This window comes from Somniosus microcephalus, chromosome 14 (assembly GCF_052327205.1).
Source record: "Somniosus microcephalus isolate GS21.2 chromosome 14, FLI_Smic_1.0, whole genome shotgun sequence".
Taxonomy (NCBI): domain Eukaryota; kingdom Metazoa; phylum Chordata; class Chondrichthyes; order Squaliformes; family Somniosidae; genus Somniosus; species Somniosus microcephalus.
The window spans coordinates 96326075-96338943 of NC_141000.1; the positions used below are offsets into that span (position 1 = coordinate 96326075).

The following is a 12869-nucleotide window of genomic DNA, read 5'->3' on the forward strand; positions in this document are numbered from 1 at the left end:
CGAGGGGCCAAGTGGCCCTATTCCCACTCCTATTTCTTATGTTCTTCTCCTAAGAGCACTGACTCTTGAGGTACGTTCCATGGTCCCATCTCCATCCAATGGTCATTCTTTCTGTGAGAGCCTAGGCTGTACTCAACACATCCCCAGACTGTTTGCAGCTTTGCCAACCTATTCGACCCTGAACTGAGCTTCCAAACCCATACCGTCGCCCACTTCCACATCATAACATAGCCCAGCTCTGGCGCGTCCTCAGCCCATCTGTGCTGAAACCATCATCCATGCCTATTTCACCTCCAGACTTGACTATTCAATGCTCTCTGGGCTGGGCTCCCATCCTCTACCCTCCATGATGTTCAACTTATCCAAAACATGGCTGCCCATATCCGGCTTGCCCGTCACCACTGTTCTTGCTGATCCCCATTAGCTTCCGATCCCCAACACCTCAAATTTAAAATTCTTATGTTTGTATTGAAATCTCTTCATGACCTTGCCCTTCCCTATCTCTGTAACCCCCACCAACCCAAAATTACCCAACCCCGAATTCTGTTCCTCTGACAGGCCCCTTGTGCATTATCATTCCCCGCCCTGCACCCTCACCACCATTGGCAGCTTTGCCTTCATCCACCCATGCTCTGTAGCCCCCTCTCTGCCCCTCAACCTCTGCCTCTTTCCCTCCCCCCCCCCCCCCCCCCCAAACACAACCCGGCGTCCTCTCTCTCTCTCTCTCTCTCTCTCCTCCACCCCCCCCCCCCCCCGGCCGCGTCCTATTTTCTCTTTTCTCCCCCCGCCCCCAGCCGCCCTCTCTTTCCACCCCCTCAGCATCCTCTCTCTTCCGCCCCCCCCCCCCCAAACAACCCGGCGTACACTCTCCTCCCCCCCCCCCCCCCCCCCGCGTCCTCTCTTCTCTTTTCTCTCCCCCCCCCCTCTCTTTCCTCCCCCTCACCATCCCCTCTCCCCCACCTCGCTGTCTCCTTCCGCCCCCCCCATCGTCGTCTTCTCTCTCTCTCTTCTCTTTCCCCCCCCCTCCCCACCAAACCACATAATCCTTCTTCCGCCCTCTAAGTTCCACTTTAAAACCCATTTTTTTTTCACCCAGCATTTGGTCAGCCCTCCTAATATCTCCTCCTTTGGCTCAGTGTCCATTTTCTTTTTTATTATGCCTCTGTGAAGCACCTTGGGACGTTGTTCTACGTGAAAGGCGCTATGTAGATGATGATGTTGTGGTTTGGTATTACACTTGGCATGAATACTCTGTTATTTGTTCACTCTGCTTCTTATCCAGTCGCATGACCTACCCAGGATTCCTGTGGTTTTCGGTTAAATTAGATTTTTGGATTTCAAGTGAAAATGGGACTTAACTAAATTCAGACTAAAATTTGAAGCTTTGTATTAATGGTTGCACTGACGTCTTATTGAAGTCTCAAAGTCTTCAGTTATTGTGACCGGAAACATTGAAAGGTTCTAGCTGTTTCACTGATGGCTGTTTTACATTGTGCTGCACTTTTGCACTTCGCCTCACTAACACAAATGCTTTGAGTGTTTTGCCATTTTGTTAATACACTCATCGTTTACATACTGTGCTATATTTAATCCAGAACTGCTACTCACGTATTCGTGCAGCTGTAGGAACTGATGACTTCATATATTTTAAAATGTTCACCGTGCATTAACCTTTCTCCTAGTACTCTTTTTATTTTTAATTTTGTAAAACTGCAATCAAAAGAAGTGCACATCCAACCTGGCTCAAGTCTCCTGCTGTATTCCTGATTGTTCCTTGCTCCCACAGAAGATTTTATGGATAATCTGGTGTGCAGTTAATGGGAGGGCAGATAATGCATGTCATAGTTTTAGTCTACAGACACACTGAATAACCTCTTGACATGGTGTGTGTGTGAGTGGCCTCAGACTAACATCAGTCTCCCCAGCCACTGAATCGATTCCTATGGGGCTTGTCGCTCTACCAATCATCCACCTTATCTTGTTTTAGGGTTAAATGAGCTGCACGATCATTCTGTTAGGTCAGCCTCTTAAATCATAACACTGGTCACGTAGCTAATTATTTGCTATGGTTGCATGGTATTATAATTCAGAGAGATGGTGTCACTTATAATCATTCTTAATGTAGGGAATGATTCATCCTGAGAGTGCGCTAACAAATACAGATTTGAAATCAAATAAAATTTATGGAGCTTGTTTGCTCGAGAGAAGTCCTTTATATCAGCAGTGACTTAATGAGTAAAAATGTCTTACTGAAAAATTAATTGTTTATAAAGCTGTGGCGAGTAAGGAAACACTAATATTTTCCAACATCCAATCAAGAAATGCTCACTTCACTGTCTCTGGGTAAAAGTCTGAGAAACTTATTTCCAAATTCTTTCCGAGAAATGTGCACACTTTCCCCCCCCCCCCCCCACTTCCACCCCTCCGTATCTTCCCCCCCTCCCCACCCCCAGAACAGTAGAACCTCTGATTCACTGAGTAGCGCTTGCACTTTGGTAAAAATGCAAAACAATCTTAAAATCCTGGAACCTGCAACTAAAGAGCACCTTCCAACTTGCAAAATTCCCTGACCAAACGATTACATGCTGAATGACCTCAGCCTGTTTACATAACAGTTTGACTTTGTTGCTGTAAAAATTTGTTCTGTAATTTTAATTCTAACCTTTACAATGACCAGTGTATTCACGGAAGATTGTGGTTTTCAATATGCAGGAAATGTTGTTGAAGAAATTTGACTGGTTTTATTAGTTTGAATGTTCTAATACAAAGCATATAACCATTCGTACTGAAGTTTGCATTTTTTTGGTTTTAATTATTGACCACTGTATTTGCCCTCAGGCATGTGAGCAGCAGTGACAGGGTGGGGAAACCCTATCGTGGGGTAAAGCCTGTCTTCAGTATTGGAGATGAAGAGGAGTATGATACAGGTAATTTAAATACATTACAGTCAGCTCTCCAGTTAATACTGGGTGTCCCAACGGAGTGAATAAATGAATTGTCCTCATTTTTGCAATTTTGAGTATGACCTGTAAGAATATTTGATTAAAGTAATTTTCTCCCCTCACCTCTCCTAAAGACTCTGGCTGTGCCTTTGCTACAGCTTAATTGGCAGCAGCACCCTTCAGGTAACTCGGACAAGTGGACATTCTTCATGTATGAGCAAGACAGTGAGTGCTGGCACACTGTTTGTTGTTGAGACCATTATACCTGGGTACAATCCTATGCCCCCTTTTCCGGTGAGGGCCCACTGGACAGAAATTGGGAGCAGGAACTTTCTTTTCTTCGTCTTCCTATCCCACAGACATGGAGACCAGTGGTAGCATCCCAATTGCTGTCTCACATGAGATTAGCTAACCCAAAGCAGATCAGGGATTGAAACTGCCACTTTCTGTTCTTTATGGCTTAGTACCACACAGTGTGGTGCTTTACAGATTAAGCCATTTCCATTTTTTTTAAATCCTCTCACTTTCATATGTTGAAAACAATTAAAATAGTATCTTCCAGTTTAGAAATAAGCTAGTTGGGACTATGAAATCCTCTTCTCCCTCCTCATCCATTTCACTGTACGGGTTCTTGCTTGGGCCATGCCTCTCCTGTGGTTGAGAGGACACAGACTCCAAGGCCACTTCCACTTTCTCTGTGATGCAACTGAGATTGGCGAGTGCAGTGCTTCAAGCCTATCTTAGCTGATCTCCACAAAACTGGCTTTAGGTTAGTGACTGGTCTCCTGTTGTATTCTTCATAGCAAATCATACCAAAAGAAAGTCAGCTTTGATCCTTCAGTGTTGGCAAAATACCAAATTGGAGATTTTGATTGTTTAACGTATATCAAACTCATTTGCTTGTGTTCTAATCGTATTGCACTACTGTTACACGTTTAGGTATCTCTGAAAGCAAGCCTAACAAATATATATCTGCTAATGTGCATTAAACATCTCTAATAAATTACAAGAGTTAAATAGACCTCTGAACTTAGAAATATTGTAATGTTTATTTATGTACTTTATGTTTCTGATTCATTCATTTAGATTTTTCTGTCCATTTTATTTTAACAGATGAAATTGACAGTTCTTCCATGTCCGATGATGATCGGAAAGAGTTGGTGAATATTCAGACATGGGTGAACAAGCCTGACATTAAACACCACTTTCCATGTAACGAGGTGAAAGAGACGGGGCATATGTTTCCAAGGTGTGCAATGACCGCTGTACTAGTTCAGTTGTATTTTAGGTGCTTTGAAATGGCATATAACTACATCAAAATACATCCATCTTATTTAAGACGTTTAAAATGTCTACATTCATAAAAGGTTTGTTGCCTTTTGACCTCAGCCTTAATTTAACTATTCCCAATATAGCATGAGGAAAATCTGTTCGAACTCTTGATTATTAAGTTATTCAGTATGAAGTCTGGGGTGCCTTTTTTAAAAAGGGCTTTGAAACAATTCCTTGACATTGGTCAAGTTATTTGGCAAACTGTCTCATTCATGCCCAAATCTCAATGTCATGATCAGTTGCAATGCAGATCCTGGTCCCAGGAAGACTCTGGAGGATGTCATTACTGTAGATATGCAGTATGGTTGCTGACTAGCGTCAGTAACATCAGTGATCCTGTCTGGTGAATGAATTTAGTTCGAGGAGCCTCGTGTCAAGCATAGACCTATTGGGCCGAATGGCCTGTTTCTGTGCTGTTAAATTCTATGTAATCGTTTTTACTCATTGTATACTAACCAATCTGTTTTTGAATAGTACACAAGCTTTTTTCTTCAAATCTTTCCACTATGTTGTAAATCATTATTCCCAGGGAATAAAAACAGACTGGTTGCTATGAAAATGGCAGCTGAATTTTTTTTATTGTTTTTTTTTTTTAGTCACCTTCTGGTAACAGCAACCCACATGTATTGTTTGCGAGAAATTCCATCTCGGAAAGGATTTGCTTACATTCAATCACGGCAGGCCTTGACATCTATGGTAAAAATTACATCTAAGAAAAAGCACCCAGAGCTGATTACATTTAAATTTGGAAACAGTAATGCCTCACCAGTGGAGATTTTGGCTGTGGAAAGGTAAGATTATAAATTCTCTTTGAGTTTAAATGTGTAAGAGATGTGATGGCAAGTAAAAATGTGCCCATCTATTTTACTAGAGATGTTTATTTAATGTAGGAAATGAACCATTTTTGTTGAAATATCATGTATGCTTTTTGTTTACATGGACCTAACTCACTGCCTGAAAGGGTGGTAGAGGTAGGAACTCTAACCACATTTAAAAAGTACTTGGGTGTGCACTTAGGATGCTCTAACCTGCAGGGCTATGGACCAGGAGCTGGTAAGTAGGATTAGGCTGGATAGCTCTTTGTTGGCCGGCGCGGACACAATAGGCCGAAATGGCCTCCTTCCGTGCTGTAACTTTCTATGATTCTTAACTAATTCAACTTGCTTGTCCTCAGTTGAGAGTTTCACTACCTTTTATGAATTCTCCACTAGATGGTACAGGAAACTTTTTATCCGGCACGGACGGGACCGACGTGGTGCCGGTTCATCAAAAATTCCGGATAACCGAACGCTATAGTAAAAGATACGGAGCTGAGAGCTCTGTATAAAGCAACAAACCCTGTGCTTCAGAACAATGGGCACAAGTTGCAAGCGTCTCTAGCTTAGCAACAGCTGCAGCCACACCTTTGCACAGCAACAAATGGAGTAATAAAAGTTACCTGAACCTACTCCTGAATTTTGCCGGTTAACCGAGATTTCCGGTTATTTAGGTGCCGGTAAATCAAAAGTTTCCTGTACATTGAAAATTAGATCAAGGGAGGGGTCAGGACAAAATCAAACTTGTCCACAGAAACTGTGGGAAAAATAATAACTGGAAAACGAAATGTATAAAAGAACCTAGGTAACCAAACCAAGGAACACTGTACTTCTGAGCTAATGATAACATACAGCTTTATTTTATATTTATATCTTATTAATAGAGATCTGCTGTGGCATTCCTCACAGCGAGCTGGAGAATAGGCTGTTTTGTAATAATAGTGGGTGTGCACCATGTGCAGGATCACATCACTGACTTACTGTGACTGAATAAGTCAAAATTCATTTTTACTAATTCATATTCTGGGAGTGTTACCAGTGCTTTGGGGATTGAATTTGACAACACTGTCCATTTATTCTGTGAAAACTAAATCTGTGGCCTTTTCATTTGTTTTCCCCTTTACCTATGGCATTTAATTTTTTTATATCTCAACCTGTTTAAAGCTGAAAATACACAGCAAGATAACAAGATGCAACAGTTGTAATTAGACATATAGTACTGAGGAGGGGGTTCACCTGCACTGTAGGTGGTCCAGGGCTTTGATCGCACTGGGAATGGTCCTGGATTTGATGGAACTGGGGTGAGGGAGGGTGGGGTGTGGGGTTTGGCTCATTGGTAGATTCCTGGTATCAACAGTGAGGAGAGGATGAGGGCATGGGCCTGATAGCACAGGTTGGGGTAGCAGTAGTTTGTAACTTTCTAAGACCGTGTTGTCCAATAGAAATCGGTGACTAGCCGCAGGTGTGGCTATGGCAATGCCGCTTTAGCCACATGTATTAATTTTAGTGCAAAGCGCCTTAAATACACTCACAATAAGTAAATGCACTTCACGTGTATACTTACTTAACAAACTTCTACCACCATTGAGTAATCACCATTGAGTAACCAAGGAAGTAAAGCATTCACAGCAATCAAAAAACACTTGCACACTCTGCTTTTCGTCTTACTATTTTACCAACAATACGCACAAAGGATAAAGTACGCCGTGTGAATCTGACTACAGATAACACATGCCCAATGACTGTGTCTATTACTCATTTTTTATTTACTGATCAGAAATGCAGTTAGCCATATCTGGATTCCCAATTATTCACATGTGGCTAGTAGCTAATTATTGGATAATACTGTTCTAAGATGTCGGCAAACATTAAATTTGGTGTTTTGTGATGGGTTATTGGAAGTGTCTGTCTTTTCTCCCCTATCTTTCTATCTCTCACGGGTGTCAGTAATTGGAATGCATGTTATTTTTCAGATGAACAGTGGTAGAGGCTTTCTGTAAACTGCCCCCCACCCCTTTGAGTCTTCTCTACCCCACTCTGCAGATTCAATCAAGTTTTTTAAAAAAAAACATATCCACCAAGCTCTGGTATGATCTTGTATTTTTTGTAGTTGCCAAACTGTTTCCAGCACCCTATGTTCTGCACATGTTTGAGTATGGTGAAGATGGCAACATTTGGAAGAGCTTGGCTAATTTATTATTTAACAGATTATAGAGGGGGATGCATTTTATAGATGAACACTTGAGGAAAAGAGCACTGTTTATCCTTTTGGATGTTTCCTTTAACCAGTGAATGCAGTGTGAGATAGCATACTACAGGAAACTGTGATATCCGGCACCGACGGGACCGAGCTGTTGCCGTCCCATCAAAACTGTCGGACAAACCAGCGCTAATGTTAACTCCGTATCTAGCAACAAACCCTGTTGCTTAGCAACAGCTTCTAAACAGTCGGCCGTAGCTTGCAAGCGTCTCTGTAGCTAAGCAACAGCTTTAGCTAGACCTTGCAGAGCCTGACTGGTGGGGGAAAAAAAGCAACGAAAAGAAAAAAAACTTAATGAACCGCCTCCTGAATTTTGCCAGTGGATCGAGCATTCCGGACAGTTAACCTCCGGATAAACCAAAGTTTCCTGTAGTTTTAATATACATGTACCAGCAAAGGTCAGAGAAACAAAATGGGTCATTAGTCTGATTTTCAAACATGGCATTGTAAATGACACTTCCTCTAAATTCTGAATTGCATGTTGGTGGCAAGTTGTCTGTCAGATACTTGTGATTTATTTTAAATATTTTTCTGCAGGTATTTGATACCAAATGCAGGAGATGCCACTAAAGCCATAAAACAGCAGATCATGAAAGTCCTTGATGCACTAGAAAGCTGATGAACAGAAGACTCAAGATGTTGCCTTCAAAAACTACAGAGACTGAGAACAGATGAGGTGGTGGATATTTCCCTTTGGATGATTAACCTACCAGTAATTCTGTTTCTGGCAGTGGAACATCTGGGGCTCGACTCAAAACCGATACAGATTTGTAGGTGTTGCATTAAACCTTTGTTATTTGGTACACAGCAAGCTTACATACAGCCTATAGCCGAGAATTTGAACTCTGAGAACTGAGCTCCTAAAGTTAGACTTTTTGAAGGCAAAATGTTCAGTCTGTTTGAATATTCTTAACTTATAATTGTTATGTTTTTTTTTCCAAATAGTTTGATATATTTCCTTAATGGCTAACATTTTCCCCTTAGATTTAATAATCACTGTATAGATGTAACAGATGTTTTTGTTTAAGCACCTTAATTTGAAAAAAAAAAATCTTTTAATACAGTACAAATAAATAACTCATTATTTCCACCAGGCTTTTAGCATGAATATGCACTTGCAAAGGGCGTATTCAGTTCATGCTTTCATTGAAGTTCGATTCCTCTGTGAAATTCCTGATGCGACCTCTACTTTGTGCCTACTTCAGTCAGTAATTTTCAGTAAATTAATGTAAACAACTTTGTGTTACTGTATCAGCCACTTACTGCTGTTTATAAAACACAGCCGTAAATAAACTGGGAGAATTTAATCTTAATTTTAGCAATTGTTTGTCTCTGTCACTTAAAACTGTGTGCAGTGTAACATAACTCAGCATTTTACATGTTAAAAGGGTAATGTCAGGAATTTCTGGTTTACAAACCATTGCCATTTCAGAGTATTAAACGCTGACTTACTACAGTATTTACAATAAATGTGTTTTGGATAAGTTTAACATGAGATCTCCAGAAGAAATTGAGGTTTGTGACTTTAATCTGTTAGAATTGAATGGTATGGCTATTCTTCCCTGTCAAAATTGTTTAGCGTCGAGGGATACACGTGCACTGGCTCCAGCCTTCCTGCATGCCACAATTATAAACATCCTTTTGTTATCCATAGAGTCTGTATTTTTAATAAAACCAACTTGATCCTCTTCAGTTTTTTCTTGTCTGAGACTTTGCACAAACTCCACAATCTGTGTTGAATGAGAAATTAATCTGTAATCAATGACAAATCAGTAATTCCCTTGGTTGCCTCTAATTCTGTAGTTACAGCACTGCAGACTTATTGTGCCCCAATGGTACCAGCCCCAGAAAGTGGCAGGGGTACTGCCGAGAGCGCCCCCCGAGTAGCTATCGGGGTCCACACATCCCCATCTCTGTGGGGGAAGTGAGTTGGGAAGCCTACTTTAACATATTCAATCACTATGTTGACTGGAATAAAAACAGAAAATGCAGGAAACACTCAACCGGTCAGGATCTGTGGAGAGAGAAACAGAGCTAACGTTTCAGGTCCATGACCTTTCATCGTGACCTGCTGAATGTTTCCAGTATTTTCTGTTGTTTCTGACTTCCAGCATCCGCAGTATTTTGCTTTTGTTTAACTATGTTGACTGGACCTACTCAAATCAGTCGTAAGTATTGATTTTCAAGAATAGGAGTCGACCAAGCTTTTTTTTTTTTGCAGTAATATGAACATGTTTTTCACCTGAATTCACCATGTTACATTTTGCCAGTGTCAAATTTATCCAATCCTGTCTGTTCTAAAGTATTGCCTTTTATAAAGTTAACATATTATACATGCCTTGGTTCAGTGGTAGCACTCTTGCCTCTGAGTCCAATGATTGGGTTCAAGCCCCACTCTGGAGACTTGAGCATGTAGTTCAGGCTGACACTTAAGTGCAGTACTGAAGGAGTGCTGCAATGTCCGACCTCCTATCTTTTGAATGAGACATTAAACCAAAGCCCCGTCTCCCCCTCGGGTGGACATAAAAGATCTAAGGGCACGATTTGAAGAGTAGGGGATTTCTTCCTGGTGTCTTGGCCAATATTTATCCCACAACTAGCGTCACTAAACGAAACAGGATGTGGCTGATCAATTCAATGCTAGGAATGGATCTGGATTCAGTGTAGGAAAAATTCAGTGACCGAGAGTGGCAATCTAGGGTCTGCACTATGACCCCCATATTTACACAGCACCTTTTACTCCTGTTAAGTGTCCCCTCCTACCCACACATTCTTTGTGTTTGTCTAGTTTATGGTTGCTCATATGGCTGCACTACCATTTCCAGCGCCTTCCAGTAGTAAACTGAATAAGAATCCCCTTAACAACTTCTTTGCTTACAGCACCTGCATGATACGTGTTTGACTTCCCAACACCTCTGACTAGAATGCTGAAAAATGGGGTTTGGTGTATGTGATGTCACCAATGTAAACTCCTCCGTTAATGAAACAGCCTATGCAGAACCTGGATAACATCCAGGTTTGGGCTGACAGGTACCACAGAACATCTTGAACAAGAGAAAGCCCAGTCATCTCACCATTGTCGAATCCCTCAACATCTTGCGATCACCATTGACCGGAGGTTGAATTGGACCAGCAACCTCTTACAAGAGTAGGGCACATGCTAGGTACTCTATTACAAGTGGGTCATTCCTTCCCTCAAAGCATATCCACCATACACAAGACTCAATTCAGGAGTCTAATGGAATACTCTACTCACCTGGATGAGTGCAGTTGCAACACTCAAGAAGCTGGACACTATGCAGGACAAAGCAGGTCACTTGATTGGCACCTGTGCCACTAGGCTCAGTATCCAACCCCTGCATCAGCAATGCATTATGGCTGCAGTATGTACAATCTACAGGAACAGTAGCATAGTGGTTATGTTACTGGACTAGTAATCCAGAGACATGAGTTCAAATCCCACAGTGGGACTAAGTTAATCTGAATAAAGAGCTAGGATCAGTAATGGTGACCATGAAACTACCAGAATGTTGTAAAAACCCATCTGGTTCACTAATGTCCCTTAGGGAAGGAAATCTGCTGCCCTTACTTGGTCTGGCCTATATGTGACTCCAGACCCACAGCAATGTGGTTGACTCTTAACTCCATTGTACCAAACTGCTACAAAAAACGGTGGTTCAAGAAGGCAGCTCACTGCCACCTTCAAGGGCAATTAGGGATGGGCAATAAATGCTGGCCTTGTCAGCGATGCCCACGTCCCATGAATGAATAAATATTTTTTAAAAGATGCACTGCAGCAACTCGCCAAGATTACTTCAATAGTATCTCCCTCCCTTGTGACCTCTATCACTAAGAACAAAAGCAGCAATACCAAGAAGGCCAGGTGTCAGCCCTAGCTCTGTGGAAGCACTTGTGCCTCAGAGTCAGACGGGTGTAGGTTCAAGCCCTCCTCCGAGGGCTCAAGTTTATAATCTAGGCTGACAGTTAAGGGTGTACTGCACGCTGAAGGTGCTGCCTTTTGGATGAGATGTCTGCCCTCTCACGTGATCCCATGGCACTGTTTGAGATAGAGCAGGAGAGTCCTCACAATGATCTGCCCAACATTTATTCCTCAACTAATTATCACCAAAAAAAAGGTAATGGTCATGGAAATTGAGCATAATCTCTGTACTGAGTTCCCCCTCAAATGTAATTTGGTCATTTTAATTGATGCCGATCCCTGTTAAAACCTTAGAAAACCCCGTTACTAGTTGCCTTGACTTAGCCACAGGCTTTAGAGAGCTGCAGGTGCTGATTGAACAGCCCACAATAATGGGATTACCTAAAGTAGTCTTGCAGTTTCAGCAAGAAATTGTCATTACTTCTCATTATCCATAGCCTGAAGGTCAGAACATGGATCCTATTTTTTTAAATTGTCAAATAATCTCTGGGTAAAGTCAGCGATTATCTGTATCTTATGAGCTGTACCCTCTTAGAACAATGATTAGCTGCTGAATGAACCAGCTGCAGCAAAACTTGTCCTGAAGTCTGTTGATAGCTCCCTCTGAGGCAAAAATCCCCCAAATGAATTTGGCAGAAGGTCCTAATACTGGGAGTACAGATTCTCTCTGATGGTGAAACAAGGCTCTGCTTAATTCCACTTCTGCTCAGAATTTATTTTAACCCTCCAAGTACACTTGTTTAACTACGCTCTGGCCATCAGTCTGTATACTTGCCTGCAGGGAGCCTGCTGAGTTTTAAAACATTCACATTTATCAGTTCCACCATCATTTCAGGCTGTGTAAAAGAGTTCCTCATCTCCCCTCTGGTTATTTTGCCAATTATCTTAAAATCAATGTCCTCTGGTGACCCATCCTCCTGGCAGTGGAAACAATAAGTCTTGAATTAGGTACCTCAGCATTCCAATTGCCATATTTGTGGCTATTAATATTTATTTTGGGTCAGTTGTATTCCAGGTAGGTGACAACTTTTTTAATTCCTTATTTGGATTTTTTAAATATTAGTTTTAAAAAAGGCTAAAGAAAAAATATACTCTAATCATTAACAATTGTAGCCAGGGGCTATTCTGGCTGTGGTGCACTCGACATTTTTAAAATTTATTCATTCAGGGGCTATGGGCGTTGCTGGCAAGGCCAGCACTTACTGCTCATCCCGAGTTGCCCTTGAGACGGTGGTGGTGGTGGTGAGCCACTTTCTTGAACTGCAGTCTGTGTGGTGAAGGTATTCCCACAGTGCTGTTGGGGAGGGAGTTCCAGGATTTTGACCCAGCAACGATGAACAAATGGTGTTCTATGTCCAAGCTAGGATGGTGTGTGACTGGGAGGGGAACTTGGAGGTGGTGATGTCTGCTGCCCTTGTCCTCCTAGGTGGTAGAGGTGCTGTTGAAGACTTGGCGAGCTGCTGTAGTGCATCGTGTAGATGGTATACACTGCAGCCACTTTGCACTGGTGGAGTGAATGTTTAAGGTGGTGGATGGAATGCCAATCAAGCAGACTAGTGGTTAGCACTGTTGCCACACAG

At 42.0% G+C, this 12869-nt stretch overlaps 1 protein-coding gene across 2 annotated transcripts in view; it reads left to right on the forward strand.

The window, feature by feature from the left end:
* tbc1d23 (TBC1 domain family, member 23) overlaps positions 1-9037 on the forward strand; it is an 87849-nt gene extending 78812 nt beyond the window's left edge. For both annotated transcript variants that reach the window (XM_086007008.1, XM_086007009.1), the window contains 4 exons: positions 2839-2927; positions 4056-4191; positions 4871-5065; positions 7887-9037. In XM_086007008.1, coding sequence (XP_085863134.1) covers positions 2839-2927; positions 4056-4191; positions 4871-5065; positions 7887-7968 — 502 coding nt within the window. In that variant the 3' untranslated portion in view covers positions 7969-9037. The remainder of the gene's footprint in view (positions 1-2838; positions 2928-4055; positions 4192-4870; positions 5066-7886) is intronic.
* The last annotated feature ends 3832 nt before the right edge of the window (positions 9038-12869 follow it).